Source organism: Melospiza melodia, chromosome 21 (genome assembly GCF_035770615.1).
Source record: "Melospiza melodia melodia isolate bMelMel2 chromosome 21, bMelMel2.pri, whole genome shotgun sequence".
In the NCBI taxonomy this organism is placed as follows: domain Eukaryota; kingdom Metazoa; phylum Chordata; class Aves; order Passeriformes; family Passerellidae; genus Melospiza; species Melospiza melodia.
In genome coordinates this window covers 8,310,143-8,332,803 of record NC_086214.1, presented here as the reverse complement: position 1 = coordinate 8,332,803, position 22,661 = coordinate 8,310,143, and the positions used below count along the sequence as shown (strand labels likewise).

At 49.1% G+C, this 22,661-nt stretch overlaps 1 protein-coding gene across 2 annotated transcripts in view; it reads left to right on the top strand.

The window, feature by feature from the left end:
- The window catches only part of DTX2 (deltex E3 ubiquitin ligase 2), a 36,298-nt gene that overhangs the window by 10,107 nt on the left and 3,530 nt on the right, over positions 1-22,661 (top strand). The window contains exons 3-5 of one of the 2 annotated variants that reach the window (XM_063174072.1): positions 551-1,133; positions 10,251-10,309; positions 16,839-16,970. In XM_063174072.1, the coding sequence (XP_063030142.1) occupies positions 551-1,133; positions 10,251-10,309; positions 16,839-16,970 (774 nt within the window). The remainder of the gene's footprint in view (positions 1-550; positions 1,134-10,250; positions 10,310-16,838; positions 16,971-22,661) is intronic. The other variant, XM_063174073.1, reaches the window with a different exon arrangement.

Sequence of the window (22,661 nt, the reverse complement as noted above, 5' to 3'; positions counted from 1 at the left end):
GTTGAGGGAAGAGACGAGGATCTGACTCCGTGTTTCAGAAGGCTTGATTTATTATTTTGTGGTATATATTACATTAAAACTATACTATAAGAATAGAAGAAAGGATTTCTTCAGAAGGCTGGCTAAGAATGGAAAAAGAAGGAAGGTTTGTGGCTCGGGTTCTTTGTCCAAGGCAAAGAGGATCTGACTCCATGTTTCAGAAGGCTTGAGTTATTATTTTGTGATATATATTACATTAAAACTATACTATAAGAATAGAAGAAAGGATTTCTTCAGAAGGCCAGCTAAGAATAGAAAAATAGAAAAAGAAGGAAGGTTTGTGGCTCGGGTTCTTTGTCCAAGGCAGCTGACTGTGATTGGCCATTAATTAGAAACAACTAACATGGGCGAATCAAAGATCCACCCGTTGCATTCCACAGCAGCAGATAACCATTGTCTACATTTTGTTCCTGAGGCCTCTCAGCTTCTCAGGAGGAGAAATCCCAAGGAAAGGGTTTTCCATAACAGATGTCCCTGCAGCTGTGTTCATTGTGCCCTGCTCTCCCCACAGGGACCATGCGGGCTGTCCGCAGGCACGTCTTCCCGGGGGACTCTGCCGCTGGCCAGGGCGTGGTGTGGGAGTGGCAGAACGACGAGGGCGGCTGGTCCCCGTACGAGATGAACGTCTGCGTGTTCCTGGAGCAGGCCCGTGCCACCAACCACCAGCGAGTGGATCTGGGGCCCTTGGGCTACAACTATGAAGTTGACTTTGTGGCTCAGGTGCAGACCAACAAGAGCACGCGCTTCCGCCGCAGCGTCCAGAGGCGCTTGGACGCCCCATACCCGGTGACCACCTCCACCACGCCCCTGCACACTGGGGTGGGATGTTCTTGCCAGCAGTGCTGGCCAAACAGCGGGACTGGCCCCATCACCACGCGCTACCGACACTCCACAAACTCTCCCAACTCTGCCACTGCTCACCAGGTTCCCGGGAGGACAGCGTCTGGAAGTTCTTCCAGCGTCGGCTTCGTGCCCTATAACAAACCCGCTTTGACTGGAGCGAGGTCAACACCAAGACTCAATGCACAGAGCACCTTGGTTTTGGCTCAGACTGGGAGCCTCAGTGCAGCATTGGCAGCATCTAATGGAGTCAGGTACAGATCCTAATTCACCTTTAAATACCATATCTGTGTCCAAGAGATCCTAATTCACCTTTAAATATCATGTGTGTGTCCAAGAGATCCTAATTCACCTTTAAATACCATATCTGTGTCCAAGAGATCCTAATTCACCTTTAAATATCATGTGTGTGTCCAAGAGATCCTAATTCACCTTTAAATACCATGTGTGTGTCCAAGAGATCCTAATTCACCTTTAAATACCATATCTGTGTCCAAGAGATCCTAATTCACCTTTAAATATCATGTGTGTGTCCAAGAGATCCTAATTCACCTTTAAATACCATATCTGTGTCCAAGAGATCCTAATTCACCTTTAAATACCATATCTGTGTCCAAGAGATCCTAATTCACCTTTAAATACCTTATCTGTGTCCAAGAGATCCTGATTCACCTTTAAATACCATGTGTGTGTCCAAGAGATCCTAATTCACCTTTAAATACCATGTGTGTGTCCAAGAGATCCTAATTCACCTTTAAATACCATATCTGTGTCCAAGAGATCCTAATTCACCTTTAAATACCATATCTGTGTCCAAGAGATCTGCTGTGCTCAAGTTTGCATCCAGGAGCCTCTCTATCCCACAGGACCTCCCACAAGGGTCTTGTCCCTAGGAAAAAGAGAGGTTTGTGCCTGTATGTCCAGTACAGTGGATGAAAAGACTTCCCCTCTGCTTTCTACCTCTTTTCTTCCCATTTGAAATACAATCCCTGTCTACCAGTCTCCCTGAACCACAGGCCAATTCACTCAAGTTGGGATTCTGAAGGCTTGAGAAAATTAATAGTGAGCAGTGGTATTTTGAGTTAGGTTAGAAAACAACTTTGAGGGGAATTCAGTGAAGGAAAAGGGGACTTGTAAACACACCTATTTAATTCAAATTAGGCAGTAGAGTGGAACACTGCTCTGCATTCTAAGCTCTTCCTCTTCAAGGAGGGACCACAGGACTCATTGCATGTGGCTAGGACTTCATGAACTCCCTGTGAAAATCAAGTTGTTTTTCAGGCTAAGTGGTGATGAAGAGCAGAGGTGCCACTGGATCCATTTTCACTATGGCTCTTCTCTGGAACCAGTGTGCATCTCTCAGCCCAGGATTTCAGCTCCTGTCAGCTAGAGCCAAAGGAGGGCTGTGTTTGCACCTTACTGGTGGGGGAGGAAGAGCCTCACTTCTCTTGAGGCCTTTTGGTTGCTGCCAGCTCAGTGAAAAGCAGAGGCTTGTGGTCTGACAGCCTGACTCCTCTCCATGGCACGGGCTGCTGGGGCCAGCCACAGTTGGTTATTCCACTTGCAGGATCTTAACTCTTCCTGTGCTCCAGCCCTTGCTGGCAGAGGTGTGTGTGGCCTGTCTGTGGCAGTGCTGGCACCAAGTGTGACCCAGCAAGGGCTGGCTGACTGCTCCCTCTGTTTGTGAGTGGCTGGAAGTGGCAGAGCCTTACACTCACCTCACTGGGAGTAATCCAGCTGTTGAACCCCTGAGAAACTGCAGGGAACTTGCCAGGGCTGACTTACCTGTCCAAGTACACAGGTAAGAGATCTTAGAAGCACATTCTGCTAATTGCATGAGGCACAGGGGTTTGAGGTTTGTTTTGCATCTCATTTGTGTTTTAAACAAGGCTGTGAATCTTGAGATGTTTTTCTTAGTGTCGTGTCAGGACTTTACCCTCTTGAGGGTCACCCAAGTGAAATGACTTCTGACATCCTGTTCTTCTTTCTCACGGTCTTTTTTTGGTGCTTTTTTTCCACCTGGTGATTTTTTGTGTTGCCTTAAGCATCCACAGTGCTGCTCAGTTCTAGTCACCTTCAAGCAGGGCTGAAAATCAGCCCCCAGTAAGGCTCTGCCTGTCTCCTGAAGAAGCTGCCAAATTCCCCCTCTCACAGGAATTTCTGGTGGGTGCATGGGGTCACTGGGCTGCCTGGAGCCCCCAAAAGATTTGCAAAGTGACTCAGGGTGGGGAGGTTGAACAGGAGGAGCCAAGTGCTGCAGCAGTTGCCCCACAAGCCTGTCTGGAGCTGATCAGGGTCTGGGTATGTTGTGTGCTCCTGGTGGAGGGAGGATGGGACAGAGATGCTTGGAGGGGATTGTCACAGGCTCCTGACCATGAACTGAGCCCGTGGTCCAGGCAGTGCTGACTGGGAGGAGAGGGGTGGCCAGGATGTGCCCATGGCTGGCTGAGGCTGGGCTGTTTGAACCTGTTTTGCAGCTCAGCTGTTTGTGTTGTGTTGGTGTCCTGGCAATCACCCCCAGCCAAGCCAGCCTTTCTGGGGCATTGTACAGGTAAATCTATGGCACACAGGGCAGGTGGCAGCTCTTTGGGTGCCAGGGAGTGTGTGAGTGCTGTCAGACCTGTGTAAAACCCACACCCCCAGTGAGCCCCACTCCCCTGGCTGCTGGCTGGCTGTCTGTCCCTTGGGCTGTGATCTTCACTCCTTTGGGATTAGTTTTGCAGCTCTCCTTTATCCCTGCCAGAACAACAAGTGCACACAGGGGGGCAATCTCTGTCTTCCAGCAGGGTGCCATGTGTCAAAGGGACTTTTTCATCCCCAGCTGCCAGCTCAGGATGGCTTTTCCCCATCAGCCCAGTGCTGGGGTTGGCAGGAAATGCCACTGGCTGGGTGTAATTGTTCCTGGCTGGAGTTACAGGCTCAGGCTCATGGAACCCGTGTCCCAGCAGAAAATCCTTTAATTTCTGTGAATTAGGGGAAACCTGAGTAGCAAACTCTAACAATGTGTTTCATTTAATTCCTAAACCCAGAGCATTCCTGGGTTATTTTATCCATTAGGTTCTGTGTCTTCCCCTCCTCAGACATAGTGTGGTGGTTAGTTCCCCTTCCCTTGCAGTCAGTGCCCTGCATCTCCCTACAGTCTGACCATTGTGGTTAATTATCCTGCATTAATTATCCTGCCACAGGTTTCTGGCTGTGCTCTCTTAGCTGTGATGTGCAATTCCTGTGCTCAGAGACCCAAGGGAAGGGAGCACTGGGCCATGGTGCATCCTCTGGAGTCTGCTAAAGGTCGTGTTGTGTTCACTCCAAAGCAGCCCTGACAGATTACTTGCTTTTACAAAACTGCTGATCTCCACTAAACTTGCAGAGGTGGCTGAGCTGCAACTGGCAGAAGGGCTCAAAAACTCCCTGGGAGTTTTTGAAATGCAGTGCAGTTGTTCACACCAAATTTCTTTAGAAGACACAGCTAAAAATGGCAGCTGTGTTTTCTAGAGAAATTGGGTGTAAATTTCTTTAGAAAACACAGCTAAAAATGGCAGCACCTCTCTTACAGGGCTGAGAAGGAGGTGCAGTTCATCCTGGAAAGCTGCCTGGCTCCCTGTGTGGCTCTGGCTGTTATTTCTAGCAGGGGTAGCCCCCAGAACAGGCATGCCCAGGCTGCTGTGCCACTGAGGTGATTAAATGCATTTCCTGCTTGCTGGAGGGTGGAGCTCCAGCCCTGCCAAATGCACTTTAATTTCCTCCTGCTCTCAAGAGGGTCAAAGCCACTGGAAAACCCAGAGAGGAGTGCCAAGGCTTAACTAGATGCTAATATCCTTGGCTGTGCTGCTAATAAATTACATACATGTGGGCAAGTTATTTTGCTTCTTGGTGCATTAGTTTCCTCTGGTGGGTTAAACACAGTTAATGAATCTGGCCTCTCTCATGGGCAGTGCTGGAATCTGCACATGGAGTGTGCCATGGCAAGGGCTGTGTCCTTACTCAGCACTGTTAGCCAGGATCCCAGGCACCTCCTGGCAAATCCTTCCCACCCCACATGGGAAAGCATCAATTCCCTAAGGCAAGAGCTCCCTGCACTGCCTAATTACAGAGTAAGGCACTCCTGAAGCTCAGGAAGGAGTGCCCTGTTGTAATATGAGCTAGTAAAGCTGCAGGAAGCAATCTTCTGGGGGATATTAATTAATGTCCCAGCCAGGCAAATCCCTACAGCAGCTCTGCAGGCTTCTCTGGGCTTATGTGGCTTTGGCTGCTGGTCTGGGTTGTGTCTGCTGAGGGGGACAGGATTTTGTATAAAACCAGGAGGAAAGGGGGTCTTGGGAGCTGGAAAAGGATGGTGACAGAACTGGGGTGTGTGACTGTGTTCACAGGGGTCTGAGGATGAGGGGAGAGATGAGGATCTGACTCCATGTTTCAGAAGGCTGATTTATTATTTTATGATATATATTACATTAAAACTATACTAAAAGAATAGAAGAAAGGATTTCATCAGAAGGCTGGCTAAGAATAGAAAAAGAAAGAATCATAACAAAGCTTCTGTCTCAGAGAATCTGAGCCAGCTGACTGTGATTGGCCATTAATTAGAAACAACCACATGAGACCAATCCCAGATGCACCTGTTACATTCCACAGCAGCAGATAACCATTGTTTACATTTTGTTCTTGAGGCCTCTCATCTTCTCAGGAGAAAAAAATCCTAAGGAAAGGATTTTTCATAAAAGATGTCTGTGACGGGGGTGTTCTGGTGCTGCACCCCAAATCTCCCACGGAGAACAACACACAGTCAGTGTTTTGTAGGATCAGGAATGACCCAAACCAGGGCCTTTCCTTCTTTCCCTCCACCTTTGTATCCTTCAGCTTTGTCCATAGGCATTCCCATGAGCTCCTTGGGTGTTCAGGAGCTCCCCTGCTGCTGTGCCCACTGTGAGTTGTCCTGCAGCCCTTTTAGCCAACAGGGTGCTGGCTCCAGCTGACATTAATGTCACCTGACAGCCCTGGGAAGGGGTGTGGACCTTAAGGAGCTGTGGTAGCACTTGGTGTGAAGCAGATGCTGCCCTGCTCTGTGAGAAGTGTTGGCTGTTGCCCAGAGGGCTACAAAGATGCCATGATACAGAGATCTGTGGCCTGCTGGTTGTGTGCAGGGGAGAGGAAGGAAGGAAGGGCCATACCAGATGGAGAGGGTGAGTCCCTACAGGCTTCTGGTGATGGCTCCAGCCTGGCCACCCAGTGTTTGAAGTGGCAGCAGCCCTGGATTCCAAGCTGTTGACACAGCTCCTTGCTGTACTTGTGCTTTGCTGTCTCAGTGGCGTTGCAGATTGTTGAAATTCTGGAGAAGCCAGTGGGTTTGTCATGCTGGAATCTCAGTGTGCCCTGTCTGCCTCCTGTAGCAGGCTGCCTGGGAAGCAGTGGTAGGAAATCTTCTTGCTGAACCTCTGATTTTACATCCTTTTATTCACAATTTGGTGATCCCTGTTACACTCAGGAACATCCAGCACACAGAGCAGTGGGAGGGCAGGAGCTGCAGCAAACAGCAGGACAGAATTGAACCAGGAAGGAGGAATTGATACCAGGACACTTTCAGAGAATTCAGGTGTTGCAAGCACCTGCAAGAGCACTTGGCCAGGAGTCAGAGGCACTGCCTGGTGAGCAATCTCCATGGGCAGCAGGAGCAGGTGGCTCAGTGGCTCCTTCTCATCTCTCCACACTGCAGTGCTTGCTCTTGCACTGATGCTACCCACATCTCCCTCACCCAAAACATCACTTTTTCTCCTAACTCAGCTGTTTTCAATGAATGAGCAGGATCTCTCCCCAGAAGCCAGCACTGGTGAGGCAATGCTGGAATATCTGGAGCTTGTGCTGTTCCATTATTGGATGCACAGTCCACATTACACTACAATAGCAACATCCTTCCTTGTTACCTCATCCCCTTCCTCCCCTAAGCCCCCACTTCAGACCCAGGGTAGGCTCTGGGAGCATTTCCTCACCTTTTTTGGCACAGCAGCACTTCCTCCCACACACTGTGAATGCAGACCTGCCCAGGCAGTGCTGTGGTACCTCAGACCTCTGTGGATTTCCCTTGATTTCATCACCCTTTGGACTTTCTGCAGTTGTAACAGAGCTCAGGGAGCGTGGCAGCCCTGCTCCCACGGTGCAGAGTGGATGGCTCAGCATATCCCACAGCACTGTCAGCTGAGATGCTGCTACTGAATGAGTATTTAGTGAAATAAGAAGGATTTGGTTTCTCCATCATCACATCAGTTGGCTCAAAGCCCTCCAGCAGCCAAAGCTGACACACTTTGCCTTTACAGCAGGAGTGCAGCTGACCAGTGACTGGTTCCTGGATGGTCATTTATCTGGTTCCTGGCTCATGGATGGTAATAATTTATCTGCAGTGCACTCACAGCTCCCCAAACTTGATTGCTTGCAAATGCATCAAGTGCTTATCTTGTGTTTCTCTCTGCAGATCTCAAGGGCTCTTCTCACTTCTGTTGTGGTTTAACCCAGCAGACATTTTATCACCACACAGCCCCTCAACTCTCTCCATCCTCCCCTAAGTTAATGGGGGAGGCAACTGGAAGAAAAAAATAAAAATTGTGGGTTAAAATAAAGACAGTTTAACAGGACAGAGAAGGGAAGGAAAATAATAATGCTGATAATAATTGAAACTACAAAACAAGTGATGCACCAAGCAGTTGCTCACACCCACTGACCACTGCCCAGCCATTCCCAAGCAGCAGCCCCCACTCAGTTTTCCCCTTGGTTTTGCTACAGATCATGGCATCCTGTGTTCTGGAATGTTCCTTAGGCCACTTGGGGTCAGGTGTCCCAGCTGTGTCCCCTCCCAGCTTCTTGTGCCCCCCAGCCTCCTCACTGCTGGGGTGGGTGAGGAGCAGAAAAGGCCTCACTTGGAGTAAACACTGCTCAGCAGCAACTAAAACATCCCTGTGTTATCAGCATTCTTCTCACCCTAAATCAAAACCAGCTACTAGCAAGGAAATTAACTCCATCCCAGCTGAAACCAGCACAACTTCATACAAATTCCAGCTCATGGATGATTGGATTTGAGTCTCACAAGTAGAAAAAAAGAGTGAAGGACTTATCTGCCTTGATGGTTACCAGTGATCCCCTTCCCAGGGCAGCTCTGGGTTTGCTTTCTCCAGCCTCAGGTGTAATGACCCTGTGCTCCAGTTTATTAGAAGAATTCCCTGCCCCCACCTCTTTCCCTGGCACAGCAGAAGGTTCAGCTTTGTGCTTTATTTTATTTTTACCTTCCATGGGGAAGTGAAAGCGCCCAAGGTGCTGCTTCATCTCAGATCTCAGGGCTTGACTACAAAACACAAACTTCTGTGTTGGTCACAGGCTGGGGTGGAGGGGGTGCCCAGGCTCAGTGGTGTTTTGGCTTCTCAGGAGGAAATGAGGGAAGGTCCAATGTCTCTGATTTTTTGGGAGCAGCTCTGTCAAGTTCCTGGTCCTCAAATATGTCTGCAGCTAGAGGAGTCTTGCTCCTTGCCATTTTCTGAAGAGGATCATAAGGGCAGAGATGCAGCAAAGGGATGAAATAAAGAAGTAGGGAAATACCTGAGAAAGAGCTGTGACAAAGAGGGTGAATCAGGAAAGAGAGAGAGTCATAAAGACATCTTATTTACAGCCCTTTGAAATCACAGGGAAGATTTTCCCTATGTTTGGTGGGTTTGAATTGGAGCCAGGACAATCTGTTGCATCATTTGAAGGCATTGTGAAATTTGGGGCAGCAGAAGGGAAAGCACAGCCTTTGAAAGAGGCAGGAGGGAAACTTCTGTGGCCGAGAGAGCTTTATAAGGGTCTGGGGGTGCTGATCTCACTTGGCCAGAGCTGCACCAAGCCCTGGGTCCTGCCCAGGGCTCTCCAGGGAGGCCAGCACACCTGTGGGAACCTGTTCCAAACTGAGGCAGGTAGGAGAGGGGACAGGAGGGGTGGAAAACAAAAACCACTTGTGTCACTCAAAAATCTTTTCAGCCCTGGTCATGTTATGTGAACATGAACAAAGATTTAGCAAGACTGAAAGGAGGGACCTCTGTGGTACCTTTTTGGGCAGGGCAGTTCTTGCATCCCAGCTGGACACAAGAAGGTTTCCCTTAAATAGTGAGATTTGGGCTCTTGACCACCTTAGTCTCTGAATTCCTAAGCAGCTGGCCAGGTCTGTGTCATTTTGGAGAGTCCTTGGAGGTTGTTGTGTGAATGCACCATGCATTAATTGCTGCATGAGCCTCATCCATCCCAGACACAGGGGCCACCTGAAACAAAGCCCTGGGTGGCTTCTCTGTGCCACCATTTGGATTTCAAGTATGTGGATCCATATGGTTGGATTCCATTTGGATTTCAAGTATGTGGATCCACATGGATGGATTCCATTTGGATTTCAAGTATGTGGATCCATATGGATGGATTCCATTTGGATTTCAAGAATGTGGATCCATATGGTTGGATTCCATTTGGATTTCAAGTATGTGGATCCACATGGATGGATTCCATTTGGATTTCAAGTATGTGGATCCATATGGATGGATTCCATTTGGATTTCAAGTATGTGGATCCATATGGATGGATTCCATTTGGATTTCAAGTATGTGGATCCATATGGATGGATTCCATTTGGATTTCAAGTATGTGGATCCATATGGATGGATTCCATTTGGATTTCAAGTATGTGGATCCATATGGATGGATTCCATTTGGATTTCAAGTATGTGGATCCTCTTCTAATGAAGATCCAGCTTGGTTTCTTCTCTAGTGACCCCCATCAGTGTTGATGCTGCTGCTCCCCTTTCCTCCCCATCTCCTGCTAATGGCATAACCCTGGCTGCCCATATGTCCCAAATTTGCCAGCACTGCCAAAACAAGTAGGTGAGGAACCTGAAAGGCATGGTTGGTGTCCATCTTCTCTTGATTTCCAAGTGAAAACAGGCCAAGCTCTTCTAGGTCTCCTCCAGCCTTCCTTCCCTCATCCCCCTTGGATGTTGGTGCAGGTTGGAAGCTCTTTGGGTGGGTGGTGAGAGCAGGGAGGTATCACAGGATCAGAGCAGGGTCCAGCAGGAGGAATGGATGAGTTAGGAGAAGATGGGGCTGGAAGCAGCTTCACACAGCAGAGCTCTGAGGCTCCCCTTGCAGGTAAGTAAATCCAGGAGAAGGGCTCTGGTAAGGACACAGCTCCTTAAGTGCAGCTGCAGGAGCAGGAGAGGGGCCATGGGTGAGGGTCCCAGCTGGGGCTCATCTGAGCAATCAATCCCTGCTCATATATCCAGGGCCCTCAGGAGGGAGCAGAGCATTGCTGAATTCTCTTTGTTTTGGGTGTCTCTGATCCTTGCTGGTAAAGTCATCTCTTCTTTCCTCTCCAGTGCCCAGGCCCTGCCTGTCAAGATGTCCAAATCCAGCAGGGTGAGCCAGGCCCTGGCAGGTAAGAACTCCCCTGTGCTTTATTTGTTCAATCCTTAGGAGTAGGTGAATGAGAGGTTTGGTTTTCTGTATAATTTACTTTCTAATTTTGACTTATGGAAAGAGTCAGAAACATTGCTGGCCTTTGAGGTTTTAGACCCAAAGATTTTCCAGAAAAGCAAAGAGGGAAGGTTTGGGGCAGAATGAGATAGGCAAACCTTATGAACTGTTTTTATCATCCTGAGTCTTTCAAAATAAGTGGGATTATTTGAGGCATGGCTATTCATCTTTTCCTGTACATGTGGATGAGCAAGTAGCAAAGGAAAAGGGCCTGTGAATCAAGCTCAGTGCTAGCTGCTATTTTCTGCTTTTTTTAAAGTCAAAAGAGAGGAGTGGTGTGAGATTTTGTGTGGTTTTTAATATGATTTTTTGCAATGTGGCTTTATTTAAAAAAAAAAGCTCTGATGGTCTTTAGTTTAAAGAGGATTGTGATGTCTTGTGTTGGGAAAGGGGGACAGAAGTTGAATCAGACATTGTCTCCTGGTTTGCTTGTTATCCAAACCTGTGAACACACTACTAAACATACTGAGCAATATATCTGGGAGGGATGAAAGTGCCAGTTTTCAATGCTCCTTTTCAGAGTAGATTTGCTTGTTAAAGTTGAAATGGCTTTGCCTTGAAAATGCCAATTTATGCTGTCAGCTTCCCATGGAAGTGTTGCTGTGCCCAAAGCCAGTGGCACCTTTGCTGTGTTTGGCTCAGCCAGTGTCAAACCAGTGACCCTGGTGTGGTGGAACTGGGGGATTTGGGTGCTGTGGTACCAGCTGTGCTCTCAAAACTGTATCATCACCTGGTGGAGGAGTGCTAAACATCTGATATCTGATATTTTCTGGAGTTTTCTCTGTTGCAGACTCTACAGAATGTGTGTTAACCCTCTCCTTCCTCTGTCTCTTGTCCATGCATGGTCTCTCGAGGTTATTATCTCCTGGCACACCAAACTCTGCTCCTGAGTGAGCAGAGCCAGTTACATTCTTGTTTTTCAAGACAGTGGTTCCCACCTTATTCCAGAAAAGGTGTTGAGTGCCAAGTTTTACCCTGGCTGAGAAGAATTGATGTTTCCCTTCATCTAACATTGGCACCATCTGAGAACTGCCCTGCATGTGTCTGAAATGAAAACTAACCCAGGTGTCCTCTGACACGCAGCCCAACTGTCTCCTCCTTAATAAATCACTGTGGAAACGAGGTGTGAAGTCAAACTCAGCCCTTGTCTAGGTGGGTGACCTGAGCAGAGCTCCCCTTGCTTGTAACAGCTCAGCCTTTCATGCCCTGGCTGTGTCATTAGGTGCTTAATCACAGAAAGGTAAATTCAGCCCAGAGCTGATGAATCTAGGCTGTGTTGATGTTGTTGCTGTGATCTCATTCTCCTTGCACAGGAGGTGAATTGTGTGCAGTCTGGTGCCATGTTGAGATAGAAAAGGCAGCAGGAAATCCCAACAGAATAAACCATTTGCTGCCATTTAATACAATAGAATGGTTAAAATTGTAATTGGTATCTGTGTTCTTGCAGTCTGGGGGTGTAAAAGAAGGGATAATTCCTGATTTTGATATTCTTTACCTCTCCCTGGGGCAGCCAGCATGAGGCACACAGAGATGTAGGGAAGTGCAGAAGCAGCTCCTTGGGATCCAGGTTTTTACACAACACAGCTTTGGGTGCTGTGCTGCCTGCTGCCAAGTGTCCCACACCTCAGAGGTGCAAGGGAGGAGGGAAATCTGAATTTGAGTCCTCAAAGTCACATGGAAACAGAGGAAAAATTAATACAAGTTAATTAGGGAGTGGAAGGAAGGTAAATCTCTGGGGTATTTCTGGTGAAAAGCAAGCAATGGGGTTCTGGTAAAAAGGAAAAATTTTGCTGAAATATTAATTGGCTGGGTCTTTAGGGACACCTTCTTCCCCTCTGTGCTCTGCTCTCTGTTTTTAGAGCCTCTTCTGGGAAGTGGTATTTTGTTCATAATTAAAATCCTGCTGATGGTGTCCAAGTTACTCATTCCTCAGGTTATTCTCTCACACAGGCTGAGCTCCTTTTGTTTTTCCAGTCCCCACTGTGTGACTGCTTCCAACAGCATCAGTGAAGGCTGGGAGGACAGTGTTGTGGGAGGAGAGAAGTCTCAGTTGTAAATAAAAGAGGCTTTATTTTTATTTTGGGAAATGTGTCTTGGTCTCCATCCCCTGGTATCTCAGCAGCTTTGGCTCTGGTTTGAAGCTGGGCAGATACAACCCTGAATCTCATGGGTGATGTTGAGAAATGCTGCAGGTGCAGCTCTGGGATGCAGAGGGAACTTCTGGTGGCTAAACAGGAGAGGAGGAATGCTGTGAGTCTGAATTAGAAGCTGGGACTTGTTTGTGTGCTTGGGGCTTTGTAACACTGTCAACCCCACATCTTCGGGAAGCACCTCTTGGGATCCCAGAAATCATGAGACTAACTTTAAAACCATGTTTTCTACAAAAAAGTATATTTTTTTTCCTTGCTTTCTGCTATTTTAATACTTCAAAGTGCATGTGGAAACTTATCTTTTAAGCTTTTTCTTTTCCCTCAAGTATTTGATCAGTAGAGTGAAATGCCAAACAGGTCTAAGCAAACTGTTTAACCACAGTGTTGGTGTTTAAGCATCAGCTGGACTGACATTTCCTGGGAATAATGGATTTTAGCTTCTGTGCCTTGGGGCTGAGGGGTGGCAAGGTACTCAAATAAAAGCCCTTTAATACTATGTCTAAAATGAAGTCTGAAAAGGAGCTTTTTGTTAAATAAAACTGGGTGTTTCTTGTTTGCATGATTCCAGGAGCTGGTGCATTTGGGGATGTACTAACCATACTGATTTTGCTGGTGGATATAATTGTACATATTAGCAATGCTTTTCTGAGATCTCACATTATCTGAAGGTAAGCTCTGCCCTGTGCCAGTCTGAGGCCTGTGCAAATCCAGGTCAGTGTTGGGCTGGGTGGGAGTGACTGTGTGGCCAACACTCATTACATAATGTCAGGCTGTTTTTCCTGTGCTCAGCTTCTGCACAGGATATTACAAAAACTCCCTTATTTACACAGCAGGCTGAAAAAAAAAAGTTGGTGGATGTTGTCATAGCTCCAGTGAAAATAATTTTACCCCAAGGAGCCACTAATTTTTTATTTCTGGCCAAATAAGAGGCTTTGAGCAAGAGAAAAAAAAGGCAGTTCTGTATGTGGTTATTGCACACATAGAATCAGATCAGATCCCAAAGGATTCCTTGCAAGGCTTTCTGTCTCCTCCCTCCTGCAGTCCTTGCAGGGAGGAAACCCAGAGCCCAATGGAAAGTAGGAACATATAAAATAATATTTTTCAAGCTCCTGGACTAGCTAGTGAGCAGCAGGAAGTCTCACAGGAGCATATCCAAAGCAATCGTGGTCTGGGCAAACTTGTCATGTTGCAACTTGCATTCAGGTGAGAATTTCTCCAGGTCCAGGGCTGCACTTGCTCCTGGCATAACTCCACAGATGCCTGGAACAGGTTCTGACTTGAAATTCTGAGAATTGGAGACTCCATCTGCAAATGTGATGTGTGTCTGTATTGTTTTGGCAAATTGTAGGAAAATGCTCTCCCACCTAAGGCCTGGGTCAGGGATGTCACTGCCTGGGGACTGCAGTCCCCAGACTTGTGGGAGGATTGATAATGTTGAGATTTCCAGAATTGTATTTAAACTTTAAAGGCAGCATTACTGCTGGGGGTTGACATGAGGAAGCAGAGCAATGCAACACCAGAACATTTTTGAGTGCTCTCTTGACTTGAATCTGCAGAAGAAGATTCATTGCATGTGGCTCCTAAGGCAGCAGAAGGTTTAAAATTGGCCAAGAAAAGGTCATTTCCCACTTAGACCTTTTCTTGACCAATGTAAGATAGGAGAACATTGAGTTGGGATAATTCTCCTGGTCCCTCTTTGCCCTGAGCTTGGGTTTCTGTGTGGAGTTGTAGATGGGAATGCAGCTCAGAAAAAGAAAATTAAGTTTGTGGAACAAATGGTGGATTTTTGGTTGGTAGTTTTTGGGGTTTTTTTGTGCTGATTCATGATGCTGGCAGGCAGTTTTGGACATCTTATTCCAGGTATGAGGGGGCTGTGTTACAGAATAGCTGAACTCACCTGAGCTTCTGTGCCTCCTGCTTTTTGCTTGGTCTGAATTTTGTCTCCCTCTGCCATTGAGAGTCTGAAGCCAGTTGTTCAACCTGCACTTCTATTTTCTCTTTTTTTTCTTTTTTCTCCTGAGCTCTGGCAGCTAATGTTAGCAAGGCAGTATTGATCTCTTCAGAAGAACACATTAATTTTGCATTTGCCTATCAGACAGCTGTGCGTGGGTGGTGATAATCCCTGGTAGTCTTTGGACTCGCTTTTCAAATGTCAGTCTGTGCCATCAGTGCTGCTGCACTGCTTAGAAACAGCTTTTTTAGAGCTTTTTCTGCACCAGTTCTAGGAATAGTGTTGTGCAGCCTCAGTGGGGTCAGACTGAGATGATTTCCCCAGCTGTGCTGGGAGACCTTCCCTGTCTCTCAAGAATTTTGTTCCTGCAGCCTCTCTAGTCAGAGCTGCTGCTGCTCTGCTTGGAATGCCTGTGAGTGTTCCCTGCTGGAAGGGAAAAGGACCTGAAAGGTGCAGGGGGCAGCTGTGCTGCTGCTGGGCTTTGGGGCTCAGCTGCACCCGTGAAAAAACAAATAGCTTTTAGTTCTGAGGACATTAAACTGTTCCTTAAGGCTCCCTGGGAGTGGTGCACTGCTGGCTTTGATGGGTTGGAAGCTTGCATTGGGCTTGTGGCCTTTAGTTAGGACTTAAAGGGAGAAATTTTGGTGGTGAAATTTCTGGATCTGGTGAGCTCTGGTGCTGCCAGTAGGGCAAGGGGAACTAACCTGGCCTCTGTGTGCTTTGGAGATCCTCCTCTGGCTCTGCAGCTCCTGGGACCTGGGAGAACCCTAGATCTCAGAGCTGGATCCCCTCTGAGGGTGACCCTTTGCTGCCTGGTTACCCATTTCCATTTCAACATCCATTGGGCAGCCTGCTCTTGTGGGCAGCCCAGCTCTTGCAAAAGTAACCCTGGGGAAACTCCTTCCTCCATCTCTGTCCCTCTCCCTCTCTGGTGAAACCCCTTCTGTCTGCCTTTTGGCCTTTAGATGGGAAAGTTTCAGTAAAAACATTCAACTGTGGCTGTCAAGAAAGGAGTTGAACAGCTTCTGGAATATTTGTGCTCAGACCTTAGGAGAAGGAGGTACAAATTGTGGTCAGCACTGTGTAGGAGTAGTTCTGCTTGTGGGGCACTGAGGCAGGCTTTGCTCAGGGGATTTGTAGTCACAGGACACATGTTCCTGACTGGTTGCATATTTGAGGTAGAAAATAGTCTCACCACTTGCACACAAAGCTGATGCTTCCCATCATAACTCGATTTTTCAGTCATGTGTGGGCAAGGTGCCTCATTTTTGTCCTGAACAAATGTGCTCTAGAATCTTCCTTTCCCCGTATGACTGAATAGAGGCTTGCAAAAATAAAATGCTTGGAAATTCAGCTTTGGCCATGTGTTACTGAGCTGGAATGTCTGTAGCATTAGGATGTGGTTTGCATGGTCTGCCCTCAGAGAGGATTTCTGAGGAAATGCTGGCTTTTAGGTTTTCTGCTGTTGGTTTGCAGCTATAAGCATTTTTTTCTTATTTCTGCTGCTGCTTTTTGCAGGTGGGAAGTGGCTCTAGGGAAAGCAAAAGCAGGTGTTGTCTTGGATGTAAGTGTGAGAGCAGTGTGGTACCTTGGAAATGTTATGATTTGTAACCAGCCTGGATTTCACAGGCAAACATCATCTTGGATCAGCATGATGAGTCCTGTAGCTTTGTGTGTGCCAGTTTTACCTTCAGGGAATGGCTGTCCTTTTTAATGATTCATTAGTTTTATCAAACTGCATCCCATGGATACAGCTGGCTGGGATGGGGGAGGTTGAGGATTGCATTGAGGGAAAACCAAGAGTGCCAGGGAGGAGAGGCTGTGGGGGGCTGTGTGGGGCAGCTCTGCCCTGGTGTGTTTGAAGGGGGATTGGTTCAGTGTGACACTGTTGAAATGTTTGGTTTTAGGGGGCAGCAGCTGAGCAGCACCTGTAGGGGTTATGGGTGATGCCCTTCATCCTTCAGGCTGCTTCCAGGGCAGCAGGGAGCTCTGCACCACAGCAAACTCAGTGCCTGAGCAGCCCTAAAGCCCAAAGAGGAAAGTCACACAGCACAAAGGGTCACAGACAAACCATGTGCCCACATTTCCCTCCCTTAATTTGCTGCCTGGGCTCCTCCCTCTGAAAACCTCCAGATCCTCTCCTTGTGCTGACTCCCACCCTGTGACCTCTCGGACGTTTTACGCCCTCACAACTAAGGGCTAAAGGTTTTATTTGATTTGACTTTATTTTGATTTTCTTTGAAAGGTTCAAGTTTTGTTTTTTTTTTTTATTTTAATGAATGTGTTTCCCCATTGTTTCCTTCCTGCATGTTGACCTTGTACCACTGTAGGCATGACAGCTATTCTGATGTCAGCCGCCGGACTGCCCGTGCACCTCACCCGTGTGCCTCAAGCTGCCAGCACCCATAAGGCCACTAAAAAACACAGCTCAGTTAAGGAGGGGAGGAAAGTGTCCAAGAAAGGTAGTTCCTGCTCAAACTCTGATATTTGCTTCCATATCCTTCTCTTTATCTCTCTGCACCCCTCTTTTTTCCTCTTGTCTCTCTCCCCCGACCCTCTTGGCTCTTGGTTTGACTGATGATGTTCATCCCAGGACATGTCTGCCCTGACCTGCAGGCTCTCTCACAACCTCTAAAATAACATGGTGAAGTAGGTGTGGTCCTGTGGTAGGTCAGCTTGTTTCCACACAAAATGAAAGCTGGAACAGATCTGTGCTCTGCATGTCAGACTCCACCAGCCTCCCCTGTGATCCTGCTGCACCCTCCTGGGGAGTGTCCACGTACCAGGACCTTCTGAGGTGTTGGTGGGACCATTGAGAAGAACAACAAATCCATATGTGCTCTGCAGAGAAGATTTACTTCTTGATTGAGCCATGATTGAGTCATGGGATGACAAGGATCTCCCAGACAAGCAGGCTCCTGAGTCATGTAAGGCTTTTGAGGTCAAACTGCAGAGGATTTGTTCTCTCCACCTCAGTCTGGGGTGGAAGGGAGTGAAGTGGAGTGCTCTCTGGTGGATGTGTGCTGTCAGGAAGGGATGGATGACCTCAGCTCTCTTGCTGAGTGGAGCCCTCTCCAGGGCAGGGCTTTCATTTCTCCTTTTCATATCTCACTGGCCCCTCTCACCTTCACAGAGCTGAGAGCCTGGATGCCATCCAATCCCATCCATATGCCTGGGACTCTGCAGGGGCAGGTGTGAATCCATCCTGGTGTAGCTGTAGGGGTTGTTTGCCAGCCTTGGCACTGGGGTGTCAACACCACCTCACCTACAGCATGTCCCCCTTTGGATATGCCAGGTGGGACTGGAGATGTTCAACACAGATCTCTACATTTAAGAAAGGAAAGAGCCCAGTGGTGGAGAGGAAGAGGCATCTGCCTGTCTGGGGGGAGATTTTTTTGTGCCTTTTTCTCTCTTTGGAGTCCATGAGGTCCAAAGCTGTCTGAAGGAGGCAGGAAGGAAAATAGAAATGAAATGAGGAGGGAGGTATTTTATGGAAATGCATTCTGGAGAGAGCTGTGAGAAGGAGTGAGAAAGCAAATGTGGAGTAGGATGTGTGATGGAGGGGGAGGAGAAAGCAGGGGCGGCAGGAGAAGCAGCAGAGAACAGGAGGAGCAAAGGAAAATGGGAGGTGAAGGAGAAGAGCTGAGGAGGGTGGCAGAGGGGCTGGATGAGGATCCAGCTGGCAGTGTGGTGGGGCTGTGGCATGGGCAGCAATGAGGGCTGGGTGGTGGGGATGCCCTGCAAAGTGCCAGAAGGGAGCTGTGGTGAGGCCAGGCCCTCCCACAGAGGCACTGGCTTGCCCCAGTTTGTGGAGGAGCCAAAACAACAAAAGGGCCAGGCCTGCACTGCTGTTGGTCACCTGCTGCTGCTCAGTGACATGAAACACTGTATTTTAGGTCACAGGGTGGCCACAGACACAGCCTGGCTGGCTGCTGCCTTCTCCTCTGTGGGGTCTGTCTGCTGCCAGCATCCAGCCCTCCCTGGCACTGTGTGAGCAGCCAGGCTGCTCTGAGGGTGGGATGTTAGCAGGAGAATTGTCTTGTGACCTCTGGGCTGGGTGGGGAGAGCAGCAGGGCAGGGAGTGGGAAGGGTGGGACATGGGCTGGGAGGTGAGAGCAGCACACACTGCCCTGGGTGTGTCCAGTGGCTGTGTCTGTGTCTGTGCACCCCCTCAGCATCACTTCAGCTCCTCAGTGCTGGCTCAGCCCCAGGGCAGGCTGTCACCTCCCTGCCAGCTCTGCAATGCCACCTGCTGGGGCTGGGACGTGTCTGGAGGAGCAGAGGGGCAGCACCAGCAGGAAGAATGGAATGGGAAAGGGGCATCAAGCATCTCCTTCCATCCAGCGTGGAAGGATTTGTCCCAGCTGTCCTCATCCTGCAGAGGAGACTTGCAGATCAGCCCTTTCCCACACTCACCCATGAGAAGGGAGCCTTTCAGTGCTTTAGGTTGGTAAAATCCCCCCCTGTTATTTTAAAAAGCAGGATTGCTGGTGGTGTGGGCTGGCATGCCAGTCCTGTGGAGTGCCTCACTTCTGGGGTACAGAGTGTGTGCAGTCCATTCTAGGAACAAGCTGTGTTTGTACAACACCCCTCAGGGCTGAGGAACATCATTCTGCAGTGCAGGTACCGAGCCTGACTCTTGGCCAGACTGTTCTTTCCCTTCACAGACCCTGAATTTCTGCATTGTGTGTTCTTGGCCACTTCCCTTGAGGATTTTCCATCCTGGAGATCTCACACAGAGCTCTCTGCATCCAGGACCAGACCCAGCCTTGCAGTGACCACAGCCAGCTGGTGATGGGTGCAGAGTGCCCCTGATGAGCCCCCTCTCCCTCCCTGCTGCTGCTCCCAGGCAGTGCTGCTGGATCTGCAGCTGGCTCAGTGAAAAGCTGAGGTGTGTTAAACAGAGGCACTAATTAGTCAGGACTCGTTAGCGCTGTTGCTGCTCTGGCAGGGATGGCTCTGGTGCAGCCAGGTGCTGCAGGGCTTGGGGAAGCTGTAGTTTCTGGGCAGGCTCTGTGCTCTCCAGGCTGGCACAGGGCCTGGCAGCCTCTGCCATCCCCATGGGTTGGTGCTGCCCTGTGCCAGCACTGCTGGGACCTGGCAGGGAGGCAGTAGGGCAGGTGTGGCTTGTCCTGCTCTCTCCACATGCTGTTTGTGCATGCTGCTGGCCTCCCCAACCTTTGCAAGGACCTCCAGGGGCTGTTTGGCTCTGCTGTGTCACTTGTTGCCCACTTCCACCTGGTGAGGAGGTTTCATCCTCTCTGGGATGGGCAGTCACTGCAGGTGCTGCAGTGAGGAAGGAGAGGAGCACACTCATCCTCCTTCCTATCCCCCTGCAGCTGGAGGTACAGACTGTGCCAGTACCTGTGGGATTGGGGAGCCCCTCAGAGCTGGGAGAGTTTGTTGTTCTCATGGGGAAACATCTGCTGAAGGAGACAGAAAACAGGGATGCTCTGACCAGAGCAGCCTGGTCACTGATTATCCTGCTGAAATGCTGAATATGGAGAAATCTGTAGACACAGCATTTGCAAGTTCAGGGAGCTGAGGTGATGGGAGCTGTGTGACTGTCCATATAACTAAGAATAACAGTGTCTGGCCTGCAGAGGGTATCAAAAAAAGCCTGCTGGAAAGCATATGGCTTGTTTAGGGCTACAGAAGGAGACATTACTGGTTGCTGTGCAAGGATTCAAAACACATCTGTTAAATGTTGCCCATGGAAAGCCCTTGCTGCAGCAAGCAGCTTATTATCTACAGGGAGGAAGAGGAAGCATTAAAAACAATTTGATATTCCTCTCTTTGTAAATGAGAGAATGGTAAACATTCTTTGGCATCCTGGATAAATCTGTAGCACAGCTCTGGGCCAGCTGGAGATAAACAGCACTGCTTGATTCTTCCAGTCCATTTTCAATCCACTATTGAATCCAGACAACTCTGGGGACTGGCCAGGCTTTGATGATCCCAGGGGATGGCCAGAACAAAGATTTGGAGGCAAACACTTCATTATGGAGTAAACAGCCCTGTAAGGAAGTGATTCATGTGCTGGAGCACACGTGGCTCGTGCCATGGTCCCAGCTGGCTCCCCCTGTGCTGCTGGGCTGTGGGCAGCCAGATGTGCTGCTCTGCCCAAGGAAGGCCATGTGGGTTTGCTACCCTTCCTGAAAGAGAGCTCTCAGCATCTTCTTTGGGACTGGCATTTGAAACCCTTGCAGCTGGGGATGGATTTTTCTGAAGTGTCAGGGCTGCCCAGCCCTTTGTCTCTCCAGGCAGCTTTGGTGGCTCTAAATGCATTAGAGCCTTGTCACAGCCAAGTGACAGGGACAGATTGCAGATGCCACAGTGCAAATCCATCAGGCATGGGTTTCCTCAGGGTAGCTGAGGGCTGCATCACCTTCTGCCTGCTTGCTTCCCCCAGCTCCATCCTAATGCCCAAAATCCCAAGGACTTTCCTGTCTCGCTGTTACCCAGCTCTGCACCAGAACTTTTGTCTCCTTTCATTGATTTCATCTGAACGAGCCTGGCCAGTTCTTGGGTGACTTATCTCTTTGTTCCCTGGAGCTGCTCCAGAGAAGCTGCTCCTGAGATCTGCTGTGCAGGTGGGAGCAGGTGAGCTGGGGCTCTCAGCCAAGGGCAGGGCAGGTGTTGCTGCTGGTGTCACATCCCCTCCTTGCTGTCTTCACCTTGGCTGTGCATCTTTTAGGCTCTGCTTCCTCCAGCCCAAAGCCAGAGGAGACAAGAAGGACACTTCAGAAAGAGCCACCTGGAAAATGCAGGTTGGGTGGAGAAGGACTTGGTGTTGGTCTGTCTGTCTGTCAGGCAGCAGAGGATCCACAGGGATGGGAACACAGTGATCATCATGGAAGTGGATGCCCTTGGGAGATAATAGCTAGAAGAATAGAAGCATCCTTCCTAAAACCTGTGAAGCAGAAGGAGCTGAAGCCTCCATCTCCTGTAGGGCCATGAAGGTCTCCAGAAGCTGATTGAAAGTGCCACCCTGTGTTTGCCAGGAGCACAGACATCACAGAACACCCAGCTGGGGGTGCCAGGCACAGAGAGCTGGGACAGCTCAGACTGATCTCCTCCCCTTCAGACTCATTCCTACCTCTGCCTGCAAGCAAGGTCCCAGCAGAGAATTCCTGGAATTTCTTTTGGAAAAGACAAGACAAGGAGCCATGTTCCCTGTGAGATCTGCTGATGAGACCTTGAAGCAGCTCCTGGCACTGCTGAACCCTTGGCCTCAAAGGTGGAAGCCTGAGGCTTGCCCAGGCTCCTCCCTGTTTCCTGCTCTAGGGACAGTTCTTGGAAATGCTTTTCCAGGGGATTTTGGGCCCTGAAGAGGAAAGAGGAAAACACCTGCTTCTGTGTTGTTCTTTGGCTTAATGCTCAATCCTGTTGCCACCTATCTGCCTTGGGATGTCCAGAGATTGGTGCTCACAGCCCTGCTCTGCCTGAGATACCAGGAATCCCTCCTGCCCAGCACTGGCACTTGGAGTGAATGTCCCTTCACCTCCTGGGCTCCTCTTCTTGCTCTGTGTGCTCAGCCATCCCTTCCTGCTGCTGCTGCTGCCAGAAATCACAGGCTTCAGGATGGCCAGGAATCCCCTTCTGAAAATAACTCATCTTAATGACTGTGTTTTCATTTAGGAGGGTCCAGCCCACAGCTCCTCAGTCTCAGCTAAAGGATGTTGGTGCTCTGCCTTGCTCTGTTCTAGGGAATGAGGGACTTTACCTGGGATTGGATCTGTGCCATCCAGGCCTTTGCCTGTTCAACACCACTTCCCTTCTGCTTCATGTTTTCTCTCCATGAAAAGTGTTTGTGCAGAAAATAGCACCCCCTCCTTCCTGCTTGAGTCAGACATGGATTTTTGGACTGGAATAGCAGCTCCAGAGGCTGCCTCTTGATGTGCAGCTCTTTGAACCACAGAGCCAATGCTTGGGAGCCCCAGAGTGGATGGAGGGAGCTGCAGAGGGGTAGTGCAGGTACAGCTGCAGCTCTGATCCCTGGCTGCTCCATGGGTGATGTTCTGTGTCCTCCTGGGAGTGTGGAGTTGGGAGCAGCAGCACTCTCCATGCTAAAGCTTCCATCTGGCCAGGATGGAGATGGGAGAAGGAAGAGCTACACCTTGGCCAGCCTGTTTGGCACAGCACTGCTTTCT